General features: G+C 45.8%; 2 protein-coding genes and 1 long non-coding RNA gene across 6 annotated transcripts in view; 2 read left to right on the top strand and 1 right to left on the bottom strand.

Annotated features, from left to right (window-relative positions):
• Positions 1–17129, top strand: part of LOC147012900 (cysteinyl leukotriene receptor 2-like) — a 121750-nt gene extending 104621 nt beyond the window's left edge. For all 4 annotated transcript variants that reach the window (XM_085854215.1, XM_085854213.1, XM_085854217.1 and 1 more), the window contains one exon: positions 15618–17129. In XM_085854215.1, coding sequence (XP_085710341.1) covers positions 15618–16775 — 1158 coding nt within the window. In that variant the 3' untranslated portion in view covers positions 16776–17129. The remainder of the gene's footprint in view (positions 1–15617) is intronic.
• Positions 1–24092, bottom strand: part of LOC147012899 (uncharacterized) — a 73044-nt gene that overhangs the window by 20925 nt on the left and 28027 nt on the right. The gene's annotated exons all lie outside the window — the stretch shown is intronic.
• LOC147012898 (cysteinyl leukotriene receptor 1-like) overlaps positions 20388–24092 on the top strand; it is a 42472-nt gene continuing 38767 nt past the window's right edge. Inside the window, exons 1-2 of the mRNA XM_085854219.1 lie at positions 20388–20588; positions 20761–21366. The gene's annotated coding sequence lies outside the window, so the exon portion shown is untranslated. The remainder of the gene's footprint in view (positions 20589–20760; positions 21367–24092) is intronic.

The raw sequence follows: 24092 nt of genomic DNA, 5'->3' as shown, positions 1-24092 counted from the left end.
GGGATAATGAAGATCCTCTATACCCCGAGCATCAGCAACCCCCTCCTGTTTCCCCCCGCGCTGAGATAGTGCGACCAAGGGGGCCCCTTTTCCCACCCCCTGCCTGACACCGTCCACGAGGCCCGCGGGTTGCGGGGCCATCGCCGCTCCGCGTCTCATCACCAGACGGGTAGGCCCGACCCGGTCTCGGCCTCAGGCCTGCCTCATTCTTGAGGGTATTTCTTTTCCTTGGTTTTGGGTATGTGTTGTCGGCGCCGTCTGTGAAGTAGAATTGTATAAGTGTTGCCGTGTGCTCGGTAGTCGGTATTAGCTCTGCATTGTTTTCGCTTTTATATTTGCTTTTTGTGTAAATGGAATTGTGTTTTCTTTTTTTTGTGTGCATTTGGTGGAATTGTATTTGTGTGCTTTCCGTTCGTCGCGAATAAATGTGCTTTATTGTTGAACTGTTCTCCCGCTTCGCTTCGTCTTTTCCTCCATTGAACCCTCATCTTGCTTCACGTAAAGGGTTGGTAGTGGGCTGAGTACGCCCCATAATTAATCGAACCACCGAGGCCGACGACAACACCGCCGCCGGTTATTCTGATAGTACGGAACGGGTCGCTTAAGTGGCCCGTGTCCGAAGTCGACCTGCGGCGAGGTGCGATCGCCCGGTCTACCCTCCGCGTGGGTACTTAGGTAGGTCGAATTTGGCGAGCAACCCTATCCCACGCGGGGGCTGATTGGCTCGATCGCGGTGAGACCGAAAGGTCCACCCGTGACTGGTTCCCGGCGTTAGTCCGAGAGGGTCACGACTGGATTGTCCGTCCGGTGGGCGACGTGCCGCGATTCAAGTTACGTGGCCGTTCGCACGCCGGCGGGCGCGAAAACCGCAACACTGGTGTCAGGTCGTGCGATACAAATTCATCGCCCTCCTCGCGGCACTGGTATCGGAGAACAGGAAAACGGGCTCTCCTGTCTCCGGCTAAATTCACGGGAATCGGTCCAGGGGTGAGAGAAGCGACCCCCGATTCCCTCCAAATTACGAGCGATTCAAATTAACCCTTCACGAGAAGCAAGATGGCGTCTCAAGGCGAGCGGGAGCCGGGGGTATTAGAAATGTATATGTGTAATAATGTAGAGTCCATGGTCCAGGATGGAATCCCCGTGCAGGAAATGTTGATTGTGCAGGAACACGGACTCGCCCAACTGAACCCAGGGCCCGAGGTGGGTGCGGCAGCGGCCGCGGTGTATGACACCTCACCCCCCCCCCTCTCCACCAAGACCCTTCCCCAACCCCTGCCGAAACGGCTCACTCAAGCGCACCCGACATAGCCCAGCTATGCGCCATGCTGGCGGCAATGACAACGAAGATGGATGCGAATACACAACAAATAAACGAAAAGATGGATACAAAAATAAACGGAATGGAAGCAAACATGAAGGAAGAAATGAAAGAGCTGCGGGGTGTGACGCAGAGCATGGGCCGAAGCCTGCAGGCGGGCATGAAGGCAGTAACCGCGGAGCTCAAAATGGCGACTCCACGTGTGGGAGCGAACGAGCTGGGAGGGAGTGCAACGGCTGTCGGGCCCGCGGTGGAGGCGGGTAAGGAAAAAATAATTCGGGGGACGTGTTGGGCGAGGGTCGTGACGGAAAAAGTGACGGTAACTGAGAGGGAAAAACTAATTGGGGTGACGGAGACGTGCACGAGGGAGATAACAAGGGAAGAGACGGAAATAATAGTTGAGACAAGGGAGGTAAAGGGTGAAGAGGTGACTGAGTTGGCAGAGACACGGGAGATGGGAACGATAGAGGGAAGACTACACGATGAAGACGGGGTGTGACGCGCACACACACGGAGGTAGTGGAGGATAATGGGGTGAGCTCACGGAGCGTGTAGGGACCCAGTGCGAGCACCTGGATGGCCTCCTCCAGGAACGAGGGGAGGGAGTCTGCCCCCTTGAGGCGAGTCACGACCAGGTGAGTTCGGTCGTGCTTTGCGAGGTTGAGGGGAGGGGTGCTGTGGACGGGTGCACGGAGAGCTTGGGGGGGTATAGAGGCCCCGGAGACCCTTGTGGGGACACGAATCCCCAGTGTAGTTGTCCCTGTGTGTGTGGTGCAAGGTGTGAGTGCGTCCCCGTGTGTGGAAGCGACCCCGTGTGTGAGTGGTGCGGTAGCGATGGTGCCGGAGTGTGTGCTTCCCAGCACGCCGTGTGTGGATGAGGCACCGCGGGTTAGTGCCCCCGCGTGTGTGGATGAGGCACCGTGTGTGAGTGAGGCCGTGTGTGTGAGTGAAACGGCCAGTATGAGTGAGGCACCACGTGTGAGTGGTGTGGTGGCGAGTGTGCCGGAGTGTGTGCTTCCCAGCACACGGTGTGTGGATGAGGCACCGCGGTTAAGTGCCCCCGCGTGTATGAGTGAGGCACGGTGTGTGGATGAGGCACCGCGGGAGTGCCCCGCGTGTGTGGATGAGGCACGGTGTGAGAGTAGTGAGGCACGCGTGAGTGAACGGCCGTGTGCAAGGTCGCTGTGTGCAAGGGAGACCGTGTGTGTGAGAGAGCGGTATGAGAGGGAGATGTCGGTTGGCATGCGGGAGCACGCAGCCGCGTCTCCCGGTGTGAATGTGATGGAGTGGACTGTGTGCGTCGTAACACGCAGGTGTGCGTGGGTGGAATGGCGACGACGGAGACTGCAACAGAGGAGAGAAAGCCGAGTAGCGGCTGTAGTTGTTTCGGGGACCGTGCCGGGTTCACCCAGCAGTGAGCACGCGGTTCGTGCTGTGCAACGCACGAGACCGCCACGTGCTCGCTTGCGAGAGTGAAGTCCCGGTCCGGAAACGCACGCGGTGGATTTGCCGATCCCGCGGACGGACAAAGTTTAGGCAGGATAACGGATTTGGACCGGACGGGTTCTCCACGCGATCGTGTGTGTGAAGCTCCAACGGGCAAAGCACATGTGTTCGCCTGGGGAACCCCTCGAGACGTGGAGCTTGTGTTTTTTTTTTTTTTATGCGCACGGTGACGTCATGGCTGCACGTGGGGTTGGAATCCGGCAGGAGGGGTATCTCTGCCGGATGGCACCGTCCAAGGAGGGACGAGGAACACGTGCAGCTGCATGACGTCACGGGCAGGTGCAAAGTGCGCGAGCTCTGAGTTGCCGCGCAGGTGCTGCGCATGAAAAAAAAAAGGAAAAAAGCAAGCCTCACTTTCGGGTGTACAGGATTCCTGGGCAAGGGGTGGAAGACCCCCTTACCTGGGCACAGGATGAAAACTAGTTAGGGGGAAGGGTTAGCTTAGCTAGACCGACTTCATGGGGCAGGGGTAAGTCCTCATGGAGTCCGTGGAATGGATTAGTTAGAGGGATTTAGTGAGCTTTAGGTTGGGAAATAAAATGAATTTTTGAGTTAGGAAACAGACAGACTGGTGAGTGTGTAGAGGGGACGTAGTTTAGCTACGTAGGTTAAAAGGAACGTGCTGTAGTTTAAGGGACGACGTGGGAGCACGAGTTAGTTAGGGGATGTAGTTAGAAGGATGGCAGAGTTCAGCGGTGTGTGTGTTGAAGAGTTGGTGAGTTGTGAGGTGAGTACTTGTTGAGTGAGTGAGGCCAGCGGGTCTGTGTGTATGGGAGTGAATGGGGAATGCATGGTGCGATGAGTGATTGGGGGAGGAGTGACTCCGCCCAAGGGACCCCGGGTCAGAGTAAAGTGAGTTAGCTGGGTTAGTTAAATTACAAATTGGAGGTCGTTTTGTTGTTCGTGGGGAAAGTAGGCTCGAGACCCATTTGGAGGGTGCAGGAGCCCTGTTGACGGGCTTGGGAGCGTGGCTGCGAAAGGTGAGTATCGCTGAGTGGGTACCCCGGGCACCAGGCTAGTCGGCCGCGGTAGGCCATGGGCCCATGGGGGCCGGGATAGAGTAGTGGGCACGGGTGCGCCTGCTTGGTGCGGGGCCCGGGCGCCGTGGCCGCGTGGGCAGTGTTGTGGGCACGGGTGACCCTCGGAAAGGGGCCCGGGAGGCCGGCCTGCCACGTGTGCGTTTCAGGGAGGTGCCATGGGGGGCACTCCCCCGGTGTTAGGGAGCTGGTAGGCTCGGAGGCAGTGTAGTGCCCGGGGTGCCATAGCGGGAGATTCGGCAGAGGGTCGTGCCTGCCGGAGGGAGCCACGTGTCCCAGCCAGGAGACCGTGTGAGGGCACGGAGAGAAAATTGGGGGCGAGGCCCGAAATTGTAAGGACACCAACACAGGCGACGGGAATCTGGGTTGTTAGAACCAACAGTTTAGCGAGAGGCGCTTGTTGAAAGCCCCGGGGTAGTTTAACAGTTAAATGGTTAGGGTAGATTAGGAAGTGTACCCCTCCGCACCATCCATCCCCTCGCTGTCGTTGTGGGCCGCTGGACCCACTTTGGTTATAGATCGCCGAACTCTGGGGAGGCCATTCTGAGGCTTCGTTGGGCCTCGACACAGGACGTTAGCTCTCCCTTATTCCCCTCCGGAAGGAACGTAGGGGTTGGGAGTAGGCTAGGTGACAGAATAGGTTAGCCGAACAAAGACGATAAAGGGGGTTAGGGGACGATTTATAGTAAGAAAGAAAAAAAAAACAACAAAAAAATAAGTTGGGGCTAAATTGGGGTTTGACAAATTAAGGGAGTGGGTATGTACAGTGACAGGCAAAGGCGATAGGTTGGGAGGGAGACAGGTAGGTAGGTCCGAGCCCGCCTTCCAAGTGGCCAGCACCACCGCACTCCCTCCACCAACCTCCACTGAACGGCGGAGGCCGGCCAACTTCATCGGCAGCTGTGTGCTGCAAGGCCTGTGCCGGCCAGTTCATCTGCGGGCTGTGTTTGCCTGCAGCGGCCTTCTTCTGCGGGCTGTGTTTGCCTGCCACCTTTGCCATGCCATGCCCACTGCCCACGTTCACCAGCCCCGTTCAATTTTTGCTTTGCCCCCCCTGTTCATTTCCATGTGCGCCAGGATCAAGGCAACAGTTTGCAAGCTGCAAGAACTGCCCTGTTGGCAGCTACAACACGGGCCTGCAGTGGCAGCCCGTGCACCGTGTTTTGCGTCCATCCATTCATCCATTCATTCGTTGTGCTCATTGCGTGTGCCACTTGAGCTGGCACGGAGACTACGTTTGTGCGGCCCATGCACCGTTGTGGTTCAGTGCGTTCAGTTCAAAAGGGAAGGCCTTGGACTGCGTGTGAGCAGCCAGCCACGTTCCCTGTCACCTGCATTGTTTGAGCCAGAGACTGCATGTGGGCAGCCTGGCTCCCTGTTAACTGCTTTCTTTTTGCAGAGTTCAATGATCCTGGGCCATGGTTTAGTGTAAAATTTGTAAGTTAAGGTTAAGATGTACTGTAAATATGAGTGCGCCCCCCGGCATGTCTGTCTAGCGCCGGCAATTTTATTTAAGTCGTCCGTGTGAGTGAGTTTGTTTAGGTAGTTACGCAGCCCTCAGGTTATTTATTTTGGGGACACGAATACCATGAATGTCGCACTCAGGGATCCATAGGTAAAATGTACTAGGGGAAAACTACACATGATGGCACACGAAAATTTGACGACTCGGGACGAGTCTGTAAAAAGGGAAGGGGGTAGTGTTGTGGTTACCAGATTCGCAAACCACCATTCAGGTCCCTTAGGTGAGGTATCTCGGTAAGTGCATGTGTAGTTAGGCCCAAACCCGTTGTCTAGTGGGAATACATGTCATTTATGCGAGCTGCGACTCTTCAGGATAGCCGTTTTTCTTTTACTATCTTTATTTTGGACCACCCGCCATGATTACCACCACAACCACAACATCAACCACCAACCACAACACCGCTTCACCACAACCGCCACGACCTTCCCGTCACACCTCGCAACCTGCAGAGCATCGCCACCGTTCTTGCCCCGCTGTGGGTACCGGTGTTAGACTCATGCAGGGCGCACGTTGAACAGCGTGTACAAAATCACGGATTTTGTGCTTCAAAAACGGATCAAAAACGACACACGCCCACTTTTTGCCGTCCAATCGGTGAGCGAGGGGCGATTTGGCCCCGCCTCCAGAACGATCGAGATATGCAAATTTGTGGATCAAAAAGCCTTCACGCCCACTTTTTCTCGGGCCAATGGGGAGCGAGGTGAAAGGTCAAAGGGAGGGGGTCAAAGGCGAAGTTACGGGGGGATAAAAGGACGGTGTTCGTCAGTCAGAAGAGAGTCGCAAACGAGAACGAGAAGGAGTCAGAAGAAGGAGAACGAGAACGAAAAGGAGAACGAGAACGAGAAGGAGTCGGAACGGAGGGGACGAGTGTGGAAGTCTGGAGCCCGAAGCCTGCAGTGGCTGGAGAAGCTGAAGAGAGTCGGACGAGGGGGTGCTCGCGTCGGTGCCAGGAGCTGCACGCCCGAGGGAGGCCGGCAGCGCGACCTGGCCGAGGTGGAGACGCACACCAGGGATAATAAAGATCCTCTATACCCCGAGCATCAGCAACCCCCTCCTGTTTCCCCCCGCGCTGAGATAGTGCGACCAAGGGGCCCCTTTTCCCACCCCTGCCTGACACCGTCCCACGAGGCCCGGGTTGCTGGGGCCATCGCCCCTCCGCGTCTCATCACCAGACGGGTAGGCCCGACCCGGTCATGGCCTCAGGCCTGCCTCATTCTTGAGGGTATTTCTTTTCCTTGGTTTTGGGTATGTGTTGTCGGCGCCGTCTGTGAAGTAGAATTGTATAAGTGTTGCCGTGTGCTCGGTAGTCGGTATTAGCTCTGCATTGTTTTCGCTTTTATATTTGCTTTTGTGTAAATGGAATTGTTTTCTTTTTTTGTGTGCATTTGGTGGAATTGTATTTGTGTGCTTTCCGTGTCGCGAATAAATGTGCTTTATTGTTGAACTGTTCTCCCCGCTTGCGTCTCTTTCCTCCATTGAATCCCCATCTTGCTTCACGTAAAGGGTTGGTAGTGGGCTGAATACGCCCGATAATTAATCGAACCGTCGAGGTCACGATAACACCGCTTGGTTATTCTGATAGTACGGAACGGGTCCTGGCAGTGGCCCGTGTCGAAGTACGACCTGCGGCGAGGTGCGATCGCCCGGTCTACCCTCCGCGTGGGTACTTAGGTAGGTCGAATTTGGCGAGCAACCCTATCCCACGCGGGGGCTGATTGGCTCGATCGCGGTGAGACCGAAAGGTCCACCCGTGACTGGTTCCCGGCGTTGGTCCGAGAGGGTCACGACTGGATTGTCCGTCCGGTGGGCGACGTGCCGCGATTCGAGTTACGTGGCCGTCGCACGCCGGCGGGCGCGAAAACCGCAACAATATATATATATATATATATATATATATATATATATATATATATATATATATATATATATATATATATGTAGATATCTGCCCTTTCGGTGTGCGGAATACCGCTTTAGCCCAATTGCGGCCGTGCACGCCCACCGAACGAGCAATCCAGTCGTAGCTTCCGGATCAACGCCGAAACCCAGCTACGGGTGTTTTTAGCACACCATAAACCAGCCAACTCTTCTGTCCACGCGCTACAGGGTCAATCACCGAATTGTCAATATACCTAACTATTCACGCGGACAGAAATGCCGGGAGTTTATTCCTCAACGGGACCTGCACGATAACAAGCTGCTTAAGCAGCTCGTTCCGTATGCGATGGCCGAGCGGTTATATATCGCCAAGTCCCACCGGACCAGATGTACGTTTTATCGGCTTATAAACAGCCAGCTAATTATTCCGAACGCTCCATGGCAGTCAATGTGAGGAAGGGATGCAACGAGCAGGTGGACATTTAACAATGGGGACATTTATTTCCATACACAGGCATGCAATGAATGGAGGGATGGTGAAAAAGACACGAGCAAAAACCTACAGCCGAGTTCTATTATGAAATGTAAAGCAAATACAACACAGGCACTTAACAGTTTCCTACTTGTTAGACGGGCCCACAAACACACATACGCACACACACACACACACACACACACACACACACACACACACACACACACACACATACGCACACACACACACACACACCCAAGAAATGGTGCCTGATGCATTTAATAAGGACTTCAACTCGAGGGACAGATGAGCTGAAACCAAGAACCTATCTCAAACCTCTCCACCTCGTGTGGTCTTCAAGCTGCTCAGACCCGGGCTCCAGCGACAGCGAACTGAATCCAATCGCCGTGAGCCGCGATCCTTCCCGAGCTCCAGCGAATCCTCTCGCTTTTCCGAACAGGTGCTGGTGAGATGAGGCACTGATCCTTCCCGTCGATGCGTCGCTTCCTCGAAGAACCACCTCCAAAATGATGCCAATGAATCACACCAAGCCAGGAACCAAGCGGAGAACAAAGAGCTCCACGAACCAAAAAGAGCCAGCCGAACTGGACGACGAAGTAGAGCGCAAAAACACGAGCGACTCTCGCAACTGGCGCTCCTCTCTTGATGAACAACAACCAACAAGCTCGAGCCGAGCAACCAGCTCAACTCTCTATCGATGAACCAAGCACAAAAAGCGAACCACCTCTCGTCCGAACAAAGCCAGAGCCCAAAAAGCGAACCGAGCCAAGCAGAACCAAAAAGCCTTCTCCCTAACCCGAGCAAAACAGAACCCGAAGGCCTACTGAATTCGCCAAGCCCGAACCAACTCGAGCCAAGCAGAGTGTCCCTTTTTTATTCCTATTGGCCCCCTCCCCCGCTCCCAGCGTGACATGCCCTCGTGCTCCATCCCCCGCTCAACCACGGGTGGGAGGGAGTTGTTTACATCATGAATCACGGGACGGGAGGGCTCTTCTTCCTCTTCCCAGAAGAGGGGGAGGGTCGGCTTCCTTTGTGTTGTGATCGCTCCCTAACTATGAAATTAAATCACAGCGCATCTAAAGGCCCGGTCACACCTTGACGTTTTAGCCAACGTATGCCGATTTTTGAATTTTTTTTCTAAAACGCTGGCACACGTTGAATACGTTATGGGTAAGTTTTGATAACATTGAGAGCACGCTGAAAAACACTGCCATACGTCGTTGTACGTTGGCTTTAAACGTTGTACTTTTCGGTTGTCCTCAAATTTTTTCATGCTTGAAATTTCACGACGTATGCCGGCGTATGACTCACACGTTCCGCCGCGCTGGCCACAAGTTGTATGCACGGTCTGCGATCGTTGACAGACGTCAACACATGCGACTTGTAAGTTAATCATAAGTTGAGACACGCCGAGGTAATGTTTAGCGTACCCGAAACTTATTTCTAACCTATGATTAACGTGTTGTTGGCACGTTACGCGATCGTTGCCACACGTCGACAGACGTTACTTTTCAGTTACTCATAGGCTGAAAGACGTCGGTATAATGGATCGTCCTTGCGTCAGCGTCCACGGCCACGGCCAGGCCACTTATTTGCAGCATTCTTCAAACTTTTCTTCGGCATGACGAGGATGTTCACACTTCGATGTCCAGCTTGGCTATGATTCCAATTGTCCATCGGCAGCGTCCATTTAAAATAGTCGAGTTTGAGCGTTTTAACACGTTCAGAAGAAACGCTTCAAATTTCAAAACCCCAGCGTCAAAAAACAAAGGCGAGTGACAGCAATTTAAATCGTTCATTGTAAACAATGAAAATGGCTGAGTGGTACCGTTTAAAAGTCGTTGAGTGTAAAAAAATCCAATTGTTGAGCGCAAGCGTCTACTTTCAATAGTGGAGATGCAGCCATTTAAATCGTTGAGTGGCAGCCTATGAACCTACCCATGGACACGCAGACGCAAGGACGATCCATCATAACCCACACCCTCCCCCTCACACACCTACTACTGCCAACATGAACAAACGACTACTAATACTAATACTAATACTGATACTGATACTGATAAGGCTGACATGGACATCGACTCAAAAAGGACTCGAAAACACTGTTGGGTTCCCTTTTATGAGCAGCATTTTTATATACCAATTCCCAAAACTACTGGGAACACGTCTTTATATGGCAGTTGTAACCTAGAAACACGTTCATTTATTTTTTTTTTGTCGACCGGAAGACGTCATTGGAATACGTCTACATACGTCGATGTGTATTGGGACTATGTAAAGAATTGGTTCAAAGCACGTCAAACACAAGTTAGAAATAAGTTTCACGTAAAAAAGACATTACCGCGACGTGTTTCGACTTATGAGTAGCTTATAAGTAGCCTTTGTGGATGTGTGTAAGCATCCACATATCGTGTGTAAAACTTATCCCCATCGCATGCGGAACGTGTGTCATACGCCGAGCACGTCGTAAAACTTTGAACATGTTTAAAATTTCTTGACGTACTCTACTTACTACGACGTATGATAGCGTACTTTAGCGTTCTACTCGCGCATACCATACTTACCCATACCGTATTTGACGTGCCCCAACGTTTTAGACAGACTTTTTGTTACGTCGGCATACGCTGGCAAGATCGCCAAGGTGTGACCGCGATGTTGACCCTTCCATTCTACGGCAGTTATGATTCGAATCGTTGTGCGTCAGCCTTTTAATAGGCTACGTCACGGCATCGTCGGCGATGCGTGCAACGCGCTATGCCTAAGTTAGACTATCGTTGGGCATCGGTTGTGTAGGCCGACAACAGGTTCAGCATTCGTTGGTATAAGTTATCTATAACACAACGAAACGTTCTGTGTTGTTACCAATGCGTTATACATAAGACCAAGTCGCTATCAATACGTCCGAATCTTAAAAAAAAAAAACATCAAAAGTTCAACGTAAGCCAGCGTTTTACATGCATTTTAATACGTTGCCATCGCTGGCTAAAACGTCAAGGTGTGACCGGGCCTTAATCGATTTCTGCCCATTAAACAATGGAAGGTGAGCTATCTATGGAACATGCACTTATCGACATAACTGAGCGAAAGGAACCTGTATGTTGAGTGTGATTGATTTCCAAATTCGTAACAATTTATATATATATATATATATATATATATATATATATATATATATATATATATATATATATATATATATATATATACATATACATATACACATACACATACACCTTATATACACATACACCAGATATATACATATACACATACACCTTATATATACATACACATACACCAGATATATACATATATATATATATATATATATATATATATATATATATATATATATATATATATATATATATATATATATATATATATACACACACACACACACACACACACACACACACACACACCATATATGCAGCTCTGGAAAAAAAATAAGAGACCACTCCAAAAAGTTTTTAAATCAGCATCTCTACATGAATGGCAGCCATTCTATTCCAGTGTCTGTTGAATTTCAACACAGGCACACCCCATTCTACTTAGTGAGGTACTGATGAGGTGATCACCTGAAACGAATCTTATTTAACAAGGAAAAGTATAAAAACCACTGCTGTGGTCATCACTATCCTCTTGCAATAGGACCAGCTGGATGGCAAAAACAATGCTCGTAGTACCTCAAAAGTAATTGTAATCAAAAAAATAACTATTGACCATGCCAAAAGAGTTGAAAAGAAAAGTTTTGAGTGAGGAAAAGAAGGGTTCAACTCTGGCTTCACTGGCAGAGGGATACAGTGAGCGTCACGTTGCTTCCATCCATAAAATTTCAAAGACGGCGGTCGTGTTTCGACTTATGTCGAACGATTCATAAGAACGAGGTCAAGCAGCAGACATTGGGGACAACAAAGCTACAGACTGGCAGAGGGTGAAAACGACTTTCCACTGACCGGGATGACCGCCAACTCATTCGAATGTCACTCAACAACCGTAGGCTGACATCAAGTGACCTACAAAAAGAATGGCAAACGGCAGCTGGGGTGAAGTGCATGGCGAGGACGGTTCGAAACAGGCTCCTCGGGGCAGGGCTGAAGTCGTGCAAAGCGAGAAAAAAGCCCTTCATCAATGAGAAGCAAAGAAGAGCCAGGCTGAGGTTCGCAAAAGACCATAAGGATTGGACCGTAGAGGAATGGAGTAAGGTCATCTTCTCTGATAAATCCAATTTTCAGCTTTGCCCAACACCCGGTCGTCTAATCGTTAGATGGAGACCTGGAGAGGCCAAGCGGCCACAGTGTCTCGCACCCACTGTGAAATTTGGTGGAGGATCGGTGATTATCTGGGGGTGCTTCAGCAAGGCTGAAATCGGGCAGATTTGTCTTTGTGAAGGACTCATGAATCAAGCCACATACAAGGTTGTCCTGGAAGAACACTTGCTTCCTTCTGCTCTAACAATGTTCCCCAACTCTGAGGATTGGTTTTTCCAGCAGGACAATGCTCCATGCCACACAGCCAGGTCAATCAAGGTGTGGATGGAGGACCATCAGATCAAGACCGTGTCAGGGCCAGCCCAATCTCCAGACCTGAACCCCATTGAAAACCTCTGGAGTGTGATCAAGAGGAAGATGGATGGTCACAAGCCATCAAACAAAGCCAAGCTGCTTGAATTTTTGTGCCAGGAGTGGCATAAAGTCACCGAACAGCAATGTGAAAAACTGGTGGAGAGCATGCCAAGACGCATGAAAGCTGTGATTGAAAATCAGGGTTATTACACAAAATATTGATTTCTGAACTCTTCCTAAGTTAAACATATATACACACACACACACACATATATATATATATATATATATATATATATATATATATATATATATATATATATATATATATATATATATATATATGTAAACATAAATATTTTCACTTTTTTGTTTTTTCATTTTTCAATTTTTCAAAAATTTTTTCAAATTTTTCAAACCCTGATTTTCAATCACTGATTGATCACTTGATTTCAATCAAGACAAATCTGCCTGATTGCAGCCTTGCTGAAGCACCCCCAGATAATCACCGATCCTCCACCAAATTTCACAGTGGGTGCGAGACACTGTGGCTTGTAGGCCTCTCCAGGTCTCCGTCTAACCATTAGACGACCAGGTGTTGGGCAAAGCTTAAAATTTGACTCATCAGAGAAGATTACCTTACTCCAGTCCTCTACGGTCCAATCCTTATGGTCTTTTGCAAACCTCAGCCTAGCTCTTCTTTGCTTCTCATTGATGAAGGGCTTTTTTCTAGCTTTGCTCGACTTCAGCCCTGCCCCAAGGAGCCTGTTTCGAACTGTCCTCGCCGTGCTGCCGTTTGCCATTCATTTTGTAGGTCACTTGATGTCATCCTACGGATGTTGAGTGACAGTCGAATGAGTTGGCGGTCATCCCGGTTAATGGAAAGTCGTTTTCACCCTCTGCCAGTCTGTAGCTTTGTTGTCCCCAATGTCTGCTGCTTGACCTTGTTCTTATGAACCGCCGTCTGAAATTTTAAGGATGGAAGCAACGTGATGCTCACTGTATCCCTCTGCCAGTAAAGCCAGAATTGAACCCTTCTTTTCCTCACACAAAACTTTTCTTTTCAACTCTTTTGGCATGGTCAATAGTTATTTTTTGATTCCAATTACTTTTGATGTACCACTAGCACTGTTTTTGCCATCCAGCTGGTCCTATTGCAAGAGGATAGTGATGACCACAGCAGTGGTTTTTATACTTTTCCTTGTTAAATAAGACTCGGTTCAGGTGATCACCTCATCAGTACCTCACTAAGTGGAATGAGGTGTGCCTGTGTTGGAATTCAACAGACACTGGAATGGAATGGCTGCCATACATGTAGAGATTCTGATTAAAAATTTTTTTGGAGTGGTCTCTTATTTTTTTTCCAGAGCTGTATATATCTATCTATCTATTGATCTTTAGTATATATATATATATATATATATATATATATATATATATATATATATATATATATATATATATATTGTATATATAATGTATAAACACTACCAGTCAAAAGTTTTATAACACCCCCATTTTTCCAGTTTTTACCGAAATTTAAGCAGTTTCATGTTTCAATGTACTCTGAAATTAAAGCTTCGAACAAATAAACAATTGCAGAGAAAAAAGAATTCATGGAATTGTTTTGTTGAACAAAATTTAATCTATATTTTTGACTCATCAAACGAGCCATCTTGTGCAGATATAACAGCAGAACATACTCGGAGCATTCTTTCCACAATGGAAATCAAATATTGTTCGGAAAGTTCTTCCCAACACTGTTGCAGAAGTTCCCACAAATGTGTCGCACTTGTAGGTTGCTTTGCTTTCACTTTTCTGTCCAGTTCATCCCAAACCAGCTCGATGGGATTTAAGTCTGGAGACTGTGCTGGCTATTCCATGATTTGAAGCCTACCATCTTGTTCTTTTCTTCTAAGGTAGTTCTGACATAGCTGGAGGTATATTTTGGGTCGTTATCTTGCTGTAGGATGAACACCTGACCAACTAGGCATAGACCAGAGGGTAGTGCATGGCACTGCAAAATATTGTAGTGGCCTTTTTGGTTCTATGGTGTGCAAGTCGCTGACTCTGGATCCAGCAAAAGAGCCCAAGATCATCACGCTTCCTCCTCCATGTTTGACAGTTGGTGTCACACATTGAGGAACCATCCTGTCGCCTACTCGACGGCGTACAATAACCCTGCATGATGAACCAAAGATTTCAAATTTTGATTCATCGGTCCATGAGACCTTCCAGTTTTCAGTAGTCCATTGGTGGTGGGTGCTTCATGGCCCAGACAAGCCTCTTTTTCTTATTTTGCCATCTTAGCAATGGCTTTCTTACTGCCACTCAACGTGTCAAACCTGCAGCTTGAAGTCTTCTCTTCACAGTTGAAACTGAGACTTCCTTACTTCGACCAGTGTTAAGCTGTGCTTCAAGCTGCTGTCCTGTAAGCCGCCTATCACGCAAGCTGTTGACTCTCAGAAACTTGTCTTCTGATTGTGTTGTGGCTTTGGGTCTGCCAGATCTCTTCCTGACAGAGTTTCCTCCAATTTCCAAGTGCCTTTTGATTTTATGGAAAACTGTACTCACTGGGACCTTGGTTTTTACAATTTTTCCAAAGGAAAGACCTACACTTTTAAGTGTTATAATAGTCTGTTTATCTTCCTTTGTTAATTGTCTTTTTCTCACTATTATGATAGCAATATACTACTTCCTGCAGTGCAATATTGTCCAAATTGTGCTTCAGAGGGTGGAGCAACACAGTCTGTTCCAACACTGCTTTTATACAGACAGAGGGTTTGTAACTCATCAACAAAAGTTGGGACACCTGTAGGAATTGTTTTCATCAACGTTCAAGGCTTAATTTACTTCTATAGCAACAGAACAGCTGCAGTTGTGAACCCATTACTTGTTCCTTGAAAAGGGCCTTTTTTAACAACTCTGAAATTTACATTATTTTTCAGTTTTTGGTAACCTAAACTTTTTTTTAACCTCTGGCAGTTGACCGCTTAGCTTTGTACCATTTCAGGTTATTCACTGGACTTGAACTGCTTAAATTTCAGTCAAAAATGAAAAAATGGGGGTGTTCTAAAACTTTTGACCGGTAGTGTACATACATATAAACAGACACACACACACACACACACACACACACACACACACACACACACACACACACACACACACACACACACACACACACACACCTGTCCCCACAATCACATTCCAGCCTTCAATAAGAAAGAAATGAATAAATAAATGAAATTCAGTCACATTCTTCATTTTGTCTCTTTGTCTTCAGGGGATGGATGCAACGATCGCAGCATCGGGTCTCAGCTCCATGATGAATGCAGATGTGAATGGAAGTTCTGACCCATTGCTTTCCTGCCAAATAGACTATGGGTTCAAATACACAGTCTACACAGTGATCTACAGCCTGATCTTCATCCTCGGCTTTCCAAGTAATGCTGTTGCTCTGTACATGTTTTTCTTTCATGTTCGTGACCGTACATCGAACAACATCTACCTGCAAAACCTTGCTGCTGCAGACATGTTGTTCATTCTCCTGCTACCTTTACGCATCTCATATTACTCTCGTGGTGGAGACTGGATCTTTGGCGATTTGATTTGCCGCCTGAGTATCTACTCACTCTATGTGGATCTTTACTGCAGCATCTTCTTCTTGACCGGATTGAGTGTAGTTCGTTACCTCGCCATTGTGCACCCAGCACTGAACTATCGCAAAGATCGCTCATGCCTCTTTCGTTCCATCTGTGTGTCTATCTGGATCTTTGTGGGCCTACTCACGCTACCGTTTCTCTTTTCTGGGCAGCATAAAAGTGGTGAGAGGACACTCTGCTTTGATCCCAAGGGTACGAAACAGTTTGGAATGGCTCTTGCTATGTCGTACGTGGCACTTTGTATCGGATTCCTCCTACCATTTTTCATCATCCTCTTCTGTTACGTCTCCATCACTTTGACCTTGATACAACGTCCTGTGATGGGAACTATTGGCAAACGGAGAACACAGACTCGCAAGGCTATTGGGATGATCGCCACCGTACTGCTCGTGTTTCTCTTCTGCTTCTTGCCCTACCACATTGTGACCACACTGCATCTTCAAACCATCATATCAGGGCCCTTAAAATGCTCCACAAGACACCGGCTTCTGGTTGCTGCTGTGGTCACCCGCTGCATGCTCGTGTGCAACAGTTGTCTCGATCCTCTAATTTACTTCTTCAGTGCAGAGAAGTTTCAAGAACGTCTCCGACACATATGGCAACACCGCAGCTTCTCCACCAAGAGCACGAGTAAAGGCTCGGATTCTGATGAGTGCCTTCGACGAAATACCCTCCGGCAAAAGACCGAGCCATCTGAGAAGGACAAATGTCAGCCAAATGTCGTCCAAACCGCCGACGTGTCTCCTGAAAATAAATGTGACCAACAACTACTCCATTAGCACAGGAAACAAGTATTAAGATATGTCTGATGGAATCACTTATGCAGTACCTTGCTCTTTCCAAAACATACACCAACACACTTACACCATTTCCTATTTCATGTTTGAGGCAGAGCATAATTATTGTTTTGTTGTTACAATATTGAATCCTCAAAATGCTGTGGTCCAGGCAAAGTGTTTTTGGAAGTTTTATGTCATGTCCCAATATACTCTGTATGTTCACATTTTTAAGTAGACCTACTGTATGTTCTCAAATTTCGTTTCTCTATAACTATTTCTAATCGTCCTTACATTTATAATGGTGTGAGCTTTGCAATTCTGAAAAAGATGATTAATAAAATTTCAACGCATTTATTTTGGTTTGTGAGATTGTCAGAGATGCATATTATTGGAGATGAAGTAGTATTTTAGACTCATTTACAACTAGAATGACACATGGAAGAGAGCATACATCTGCCAGACTGAACAGTTTATGTTTTGTATCCCACTGATTGGCCAGATTCAGATCCAGATATTCACCAAAATCTAATCAATTGGTCCTTGTCACATACCCAGCCCATCCACTAAGTTTGACCAGAATCCACCAACAACTTTTTGAGATATCGTGCTGTGCTGTATATCGTTTTTGGCTCTCCCTCTTAATGGTGAAGAATCACTTTAAAAATTCTCATAGTCGGATCCAGATCCGGATCTTCACCAAAATCTAATCAGTTCGTCCTTGTCATATACAGAACCTGTCCACTAAGAAGCGTCCGAATCCATCCAAAACGTTGAGATATTCTGCTCACAAAGACAGACAGGGGTGAAAACATAACCTTGGTCCACGTTTGGTGGCGGAGGCAATGCATTTTTTTCTTATAATAACGTATTTATTTATATTTTAATTATTGTTGTTTATTTTTGTCCTTTTCTTTTAACTCGATTCGTCTAAAAGACTACTCGTTGTAGGTTATTGTACTAACTGGGTAAATTACAATGCTAACTAAAGGGTATATTATATTTCATATGCAAATAAGGTGGAATTTCAAAAATAAGTTGCAATTTCAATCCAACCTCCCTCCATCCCCCCCAACCAATCCAAAGCCCTCCTCTCTCTACCAGGGTGAGCCATAAGACCCAAGACATGGTTTTAGCCTTTGATCTTTCAGGAATTGTGTCGAAGTGCTGCAACAGTCTGTCACAAGCTGTCAACTTGTTTCCATGATCTGCATCTGACAATTCACAAATGACAGTTGGTTTATATGGTTTCATGTGAAGGTCTTCTTTCATTGTGCGATGTAATGATGAATACGAAACACACAACTCTGCAGAACGTTTTTGTATTTTTTTTTTCAGAGATCTGCGAACGGATGTTTTCATGTTTTGAATTCCTAAATCAGGAAGTTTTAGTCGTCCGCTGCACTTGCTGTCGAGTACAATTCCAGTCTGACATGCTTTTTGTTTCCCAAATATGAAGACTTGATTTTGACAGTGCTGGCTTTCCAGAACACTCCTCGTAGTTGTCTTGCTCCTGTTTCATCATCCTGTTTGTGTTTCTCATCTCTCGTGGTACCACACCACAGCAACCAGCCTCTCTTCCACTGTAAATGGACTGATGTCTGCCATCTTGGTTTAATGTTTAACTTATATTATCTGAAAAAAAAGAAAACGGTATAAATTGATGGTATAAAGAAGTCTTGTCGAAGCATATAAAACTGTGTCCTGGGACTTATGACTAACCTTGTCAATACACAAAGTACGCATTGTGACTTTGTCTCCACGAGTTAACACCACACTGCCAGGGCATCGTCTGTATCTATGATAAATGGATGAGGTGTCTGTGTGTGTGTGTGTGTGTGTGTGTGTGTGTGTGTGTGTGTGTGTGTGTGTGTGTGTGTGTGTGTGTGTGTGTGTGTGTGTGTGTGCGCGCGTTTCATGTTTTTTTGTGGAGTTATAATGGAGGGTTCTGATGGTGATGCACCCAAATGATCGACATGATGTCCTGAGTTGATGAGGCTAATTAACTACAAAGAACCAGGAAGAATTCCCATGTTTTAAACACACGACATGTTAAGATGTATTGGGCAGCTTAATAGGTCCTTCCATGGCATGGCATTCCAATTACAAAATAAATAACAAAAATAATGATAACGTTGTAACAAAGCATCTATTACTAAAAACTAATAATATTAACAACAATAACAGTAGTATCATTTGGCAATAATAATTAAAAAAAAAAAAGAAACGTATAATCCCCACACTGGCCCAAGCACATCTGGGCTTGGTCAAAGTCAAGCTAATGCTCAAGCAGTACAGCAGACAGGTATGCTACAAGGCCAAGAAGACCAATGAAAATTTGATCCAATGGACCAATGGGTCCACTAGTTTTTTATTTTAAGTTTTGGTCAAACTGAGAGTGTTGGTTTGTAGTTCGTGTGACTCGGAGGCTGAGAATTATATTTACAAAAAGAAAAGAGATGATTAACAAAATATAACATTTCTTTAATAAATATTAACAATCACACAGGCAGAAGATGCAAATGTTAGCATGATCCAAATGTAAACAAACATTTAAATACGAGCAGTGTTTAATGTACACACCTGTCCGCTAAGCATTCCACCACCATCCTCCGTGCGTACATAATAACTATACGGCCCCAACTCATTTTGACAAAGTGATTTTGACTCCCCTGGGAATATCCATTTTCATACATCATATGGTGGAAGTTTATAATTTTTAGCCTGTATCCCAGCTGGAACAGCAAGGTAATTCCAATGGAGGAGTTTGAACAATGGGGGAAGGTTTGGTTGGAGGGACGTCAGTACTTGAAAAAGAGTCCAAATTGTTTTCATTGCCCAGGTCAGTGAGCAGGAACCTCAAGGTAATCTCCTCCAATTGCGATGCCTGAAGATACTATTTATCTCAGAAACAGCAGTCATTGCTCATGTTAATAATTTGGGTTATGGGTAATGAAGGTATCAGAAAAACTCCGAGCACGTAACAACTCTTCTACCTTGGTAGAATTTTTCTGTTGTTATTCTGCCTAAGCTGGAGAGGCTTGTTTTCTTCATAAAACAAAGGGGAACTTTAAAAACACGGACTGCCTTGCTGAAGTTACAGAATTATCTTGTGAAATTGCTTCAACATCCGCTGATGTGCAAGGACGTTACCACGGCCTGGTGAACGCAGATAAGAGAGGTAGTCAAAAAGTTCAGAATAAGAGATAACATACCATGAAAAAAAGGAATTTACTTCAATTTCTATTGCTCTATAGTCGAGAGTCAGCATGAAATCTCAAAGCACATTCAATTTGCCCTTTATTAAATCAATTTTCATGAAATAAAATTATTCTGCTCAGTCTTCAAAACATTCTGATGCAAAACCTTTTTCGTATACATGATCGAGGCTCGTGGAAGAGCTCGAGCAGAATGGAAGAGAACAAAATGGAAAGGGGGAAACATCAACTGCAGAGTAGAAGTTGGAGTGAGATGAAGGGGAGGGAGAAGGACATGTGGGGGTGAAGAAGCGACACACAAGCTGAATGAAACACAGCAAGAGGAAGGGGAAAGTGGCGATGAAACAGAAAAGGAATAAATCAACTGACAACTAACAAACAAAAAGAGATGCGGGAGAAGGGGAAATCACAATAACCTGTAAAAAGGGCGTGCTTTGTATTTGGGTCATTTGGGGTCGAAAAGATCATGGGTATGAATGGGGGATGACCTGTGGTAGTTGTGAACAGCTGACTTGAATCCCTGGGGTGAAGAAAGAGACTGAACAGACTGGGGAAGTTTGTTCCACAGGCGAGAGAAAAGAGAAACTAATGAGTGGAGGTGAGCAGTGTACATTTTTCAATGATCTATCTGATGCCAAGGAGAGGAGGCTCGAGATGTTCGAAGGAATAACCTCCTTGAGCGGGGTCACCAGTGTACTTCGGATCTGGTATTCTTTTGTGCAACATTCAGGTGTGTGCGAAATCATGATCACGTATTTTTGTTGTTACAGTGTAAAGGATTGACAGGTCCTACCCTCGTGACAAGGGCGATCAAAAGGTTCTTGGAACGAGATACTCACTGTGCAGTTCACGAAACTCCAACACTTAGATTTTGATATAGTGTACAAGTAAATATAATTAGCATGGAAATCATCACTAATGAATTATATTTATTTATATATTGAATAAAGGCGTTTCTTGTACCATTTTTGAGTTCCTTATTCTGATGACACTTTAAACCTCCCTCAAAGCTTTTAACTTTGTCATCATGAGGACAAATGTAGCAAACCTTCCCCATTTATAGTCCCCACTGGTCTCTACACATCATAAGTTAGCCATAATAGATCGTGTTTTGTCCTTGTTTTCTGAACCTCACCATTATAATCTCTTTTTGCCCCAATTATATCTTTCAAATGCGAATGGAGCGAGTACTGATCAAGGGAAACCATTACGTGGCAGCTCATTGACCTGCACGTGGCCAAGATGGTACCACTTGAGGAGCAAAATGTCAGGGAAAGGTTGAACTACTGGACCCATGATGGCGAGCCTGGACCATTCACCCAAGAAACTTCAGAAGTTGCTGACGAGGATGTGGGTCAGGGTGTCGAGGTGTGCAGGTATAGTGGCTGTTCCATGACTTAGAGTTACTCCGCTCCCAACCCCCACCCACCCCCCAATAATTATGGAGAAGAAGATTCAAATAACTAACTTGTATATCTTGTTCAAATACCATTCACACTGGAAAGACTGGAACATGGAGCCATAATTCATTGTATACCAGCAAACATGGTTGGAATTTCCTTGAGGTTGACTGGAGTGAAGTTCAAAATATGAGCAGAAACAAACACTTAGTCATTTCACCACGTGGTACAGCACCACAATTTTTTTTCGCAAAAGAAGGGCCAAAGCCACAAGACAATACGACACCATAATCTTCTTATGGATTACCATTACGACATCTTTTGACATTTTACTTTTGTTGTGCGATTCCTACCTTGTTTGCTGTGTTTTTTGAGATATCATCCCTCTATGTTTTTACATTAAAAAAATAAGTTTTTCTATTTTCTTGTATATATATATATATATATATATATATATATATATATATATATATATATATATATATGAGTAAACAGAGGCAAGTTAAGAAAATAACTCGGCAAGCCAAAAGAGAGTATGAGAAGGACATGGCTAAGAATATTAAACATAATTCTTTAAGTACATCAGGGGAAAAGAACAGGTGAGGACCAGTGTGAGCCCATTGAGGATTGGAACCTGGAGAGTGGTTTGTGATGAAAGTGAGATGGCAGGCTTATTAAACAGGCATTTTTCTTCAATTTTTACACAAGAACAGTCAAGAGAATTGCCAATAGCTGAGAGTATCTATCAAGAAAGTGAGAAAGGGCTTTCACACAAGATCCAGGTTGGAGTGGAGGAAGTAAAAGAACAGCTCGGAAATCTAAGAGAAGATAAGACTCCGGGTCCAGATAATGTGCACCCGAGAGTATTGATGGAGGCGGCTGAGCAGGAAAGCGAGATGTTAACGGATATTTTCAATCGTTCACTGGAGTCAGGACAGGTACTGGAGGATTGGAGAGTTGCAAATGTAACACCATTATTTAATAAAGGATCCAGAGAAGAATTGGGAAACTATAGACCTGTTCATTCGACTTCAGTTGTGAGGAACATGTTGGAGACATTAATTATGGACCAGAAGAGGAAACATTTAAGTAAATACAAAACAAGTAGAGGTACATTCAAAGTACACTGCCACCATGCCAAATAAATAAATAAATAAATATTTTAATGTTGAAGGCTCCAGTCACGGACTAAATAGTCCTCATCGAGGCCAGACCTTAAATAAAGAAAAATAAAAGAGAGAATGTAAGGTGAGGAGTGAAAATGAGTGAGTAAGAAAAGTGTATGATGTTTGTTTGCAAGAAAGAGATATTAAAGCTTGCCCGGTAGTTATAGTTTGAGTGAGAGAAAAAGTAAGACCAGCAATCCTGACATGGAGAGTGTAAGATGGTTCCACGCACCACTTTAATACTCCTAAGTCAGAACAGTAATACTACCTTGAGCGGTTGCTGTCTACAACCTACTACCTAAAAAAACTGGTCTAACCGGATGGGTGTTTTTTTTTGGACACACCATTGCCTTACTGGATGGTCGTTGGCTCCCTAAAGGAGCTCATCCACCATTTTGCAGGTATTGTTTTTAATCCTGCAGGGTGTCACAGCTGGGGCACCGGCAATGCGGCCGTGCAGCACATGGAGACAGAAATGGGAGGGTGCGGTGTGCAATAATTGATTGATTAATTGATTAATTAAAATAAATAAATATATGTGGAAAAATTACAGGGCCAGGCTGGGAATCAACCCCACATCCTCTGTACCAGTGCTCTGCCATCTGAGCTATCTGGGCAATGTGGGTGACCCACAAGCTAAGCAACACAATTCTTCCACACACACAAGTGCCACTCTCTTTCCCCACTACTTTCGGGGCACTCACTGTCAACCGTAGGAGCAGCTAGGGCCTGCTCTCGAGAGGGTTGAGAGGGTCTCTGCTCAGCTGGTGGGTTGTCCAGATAACTCACATGGCAGAGCATTGGTCTGACTGGTATGTTTTGCCAGAGGATCTGGGTTCGATTCCCAGGTCAGAGGACCTGGGTTTGATTCCTAGTTTGGGTCTGTAATTTTTCCACATATATTTATGATGGTTCTATCCTGTTCATTTCTCAGAACAATTGTAAAATAATTATTTTCTTAATCAATTGGCTAATGGCATACCAAAACCATTCATTTGAATCTGGAACTTTTTGAAAATTATATAATTCATCGAAAAATGAATAATTAATTGATTAGTTGATTCATCAATAAATCAAAAATACCCTCTATAGCCAAATCATTTGTTCATTGTCATGTTCAAATATCAACTTCCTCGCTCAAAAGGTGCCTGAGATATTTCCCAGATGAGAAAGAAAATAAAGTAATTAATAAATCGATAATAATTAAGTAATTAATCAATTAATTGATTGATAAAAAAACTATATACATTTCTTTTTGCCAAAGTACATCTTGACTTTTGTCCCCAAATTTCAGCTTCCGAGCTCAAAGGATGGCTGAGATATCGCCCGGACAAACAAGAAAGCGAGAAAGAAAAACTAAAAATGGAGTAAAAACTGAGTACTCCCTTTGGCACCCGGTGATGAAGTCATGCATTGCCTGGATATGGAATTGGGAAGGAGCGATGTTCAACAATTAAAGGTAGTCAGCATGGGTTTACCAAAGGTAGTTCCTGTTTAACAAACCTTTTAGAGTTCCATGAAGCAGTGTCTGATTGG

Source organism: Eptatretus burgeri, chromosome 14 (assembly GCF_056783735.1).
Source record: "Eptatretus burgeri isolate ZD-2024b chromosome 14, Ebu_testis_v1, whole genome shotgun sequence".
Lineage (NCBI taxonomy): Eukaryota > Metazoa > Chordata > Myxini > Myxiniformes > Myxinidae > Eptatretus > Eptatretus burgeri.
The sequence above is the reverse complement of the archived record's forward strand: the minus strand, read 5'-3'. Positions and strand labels throughout refer to the sequence as shown.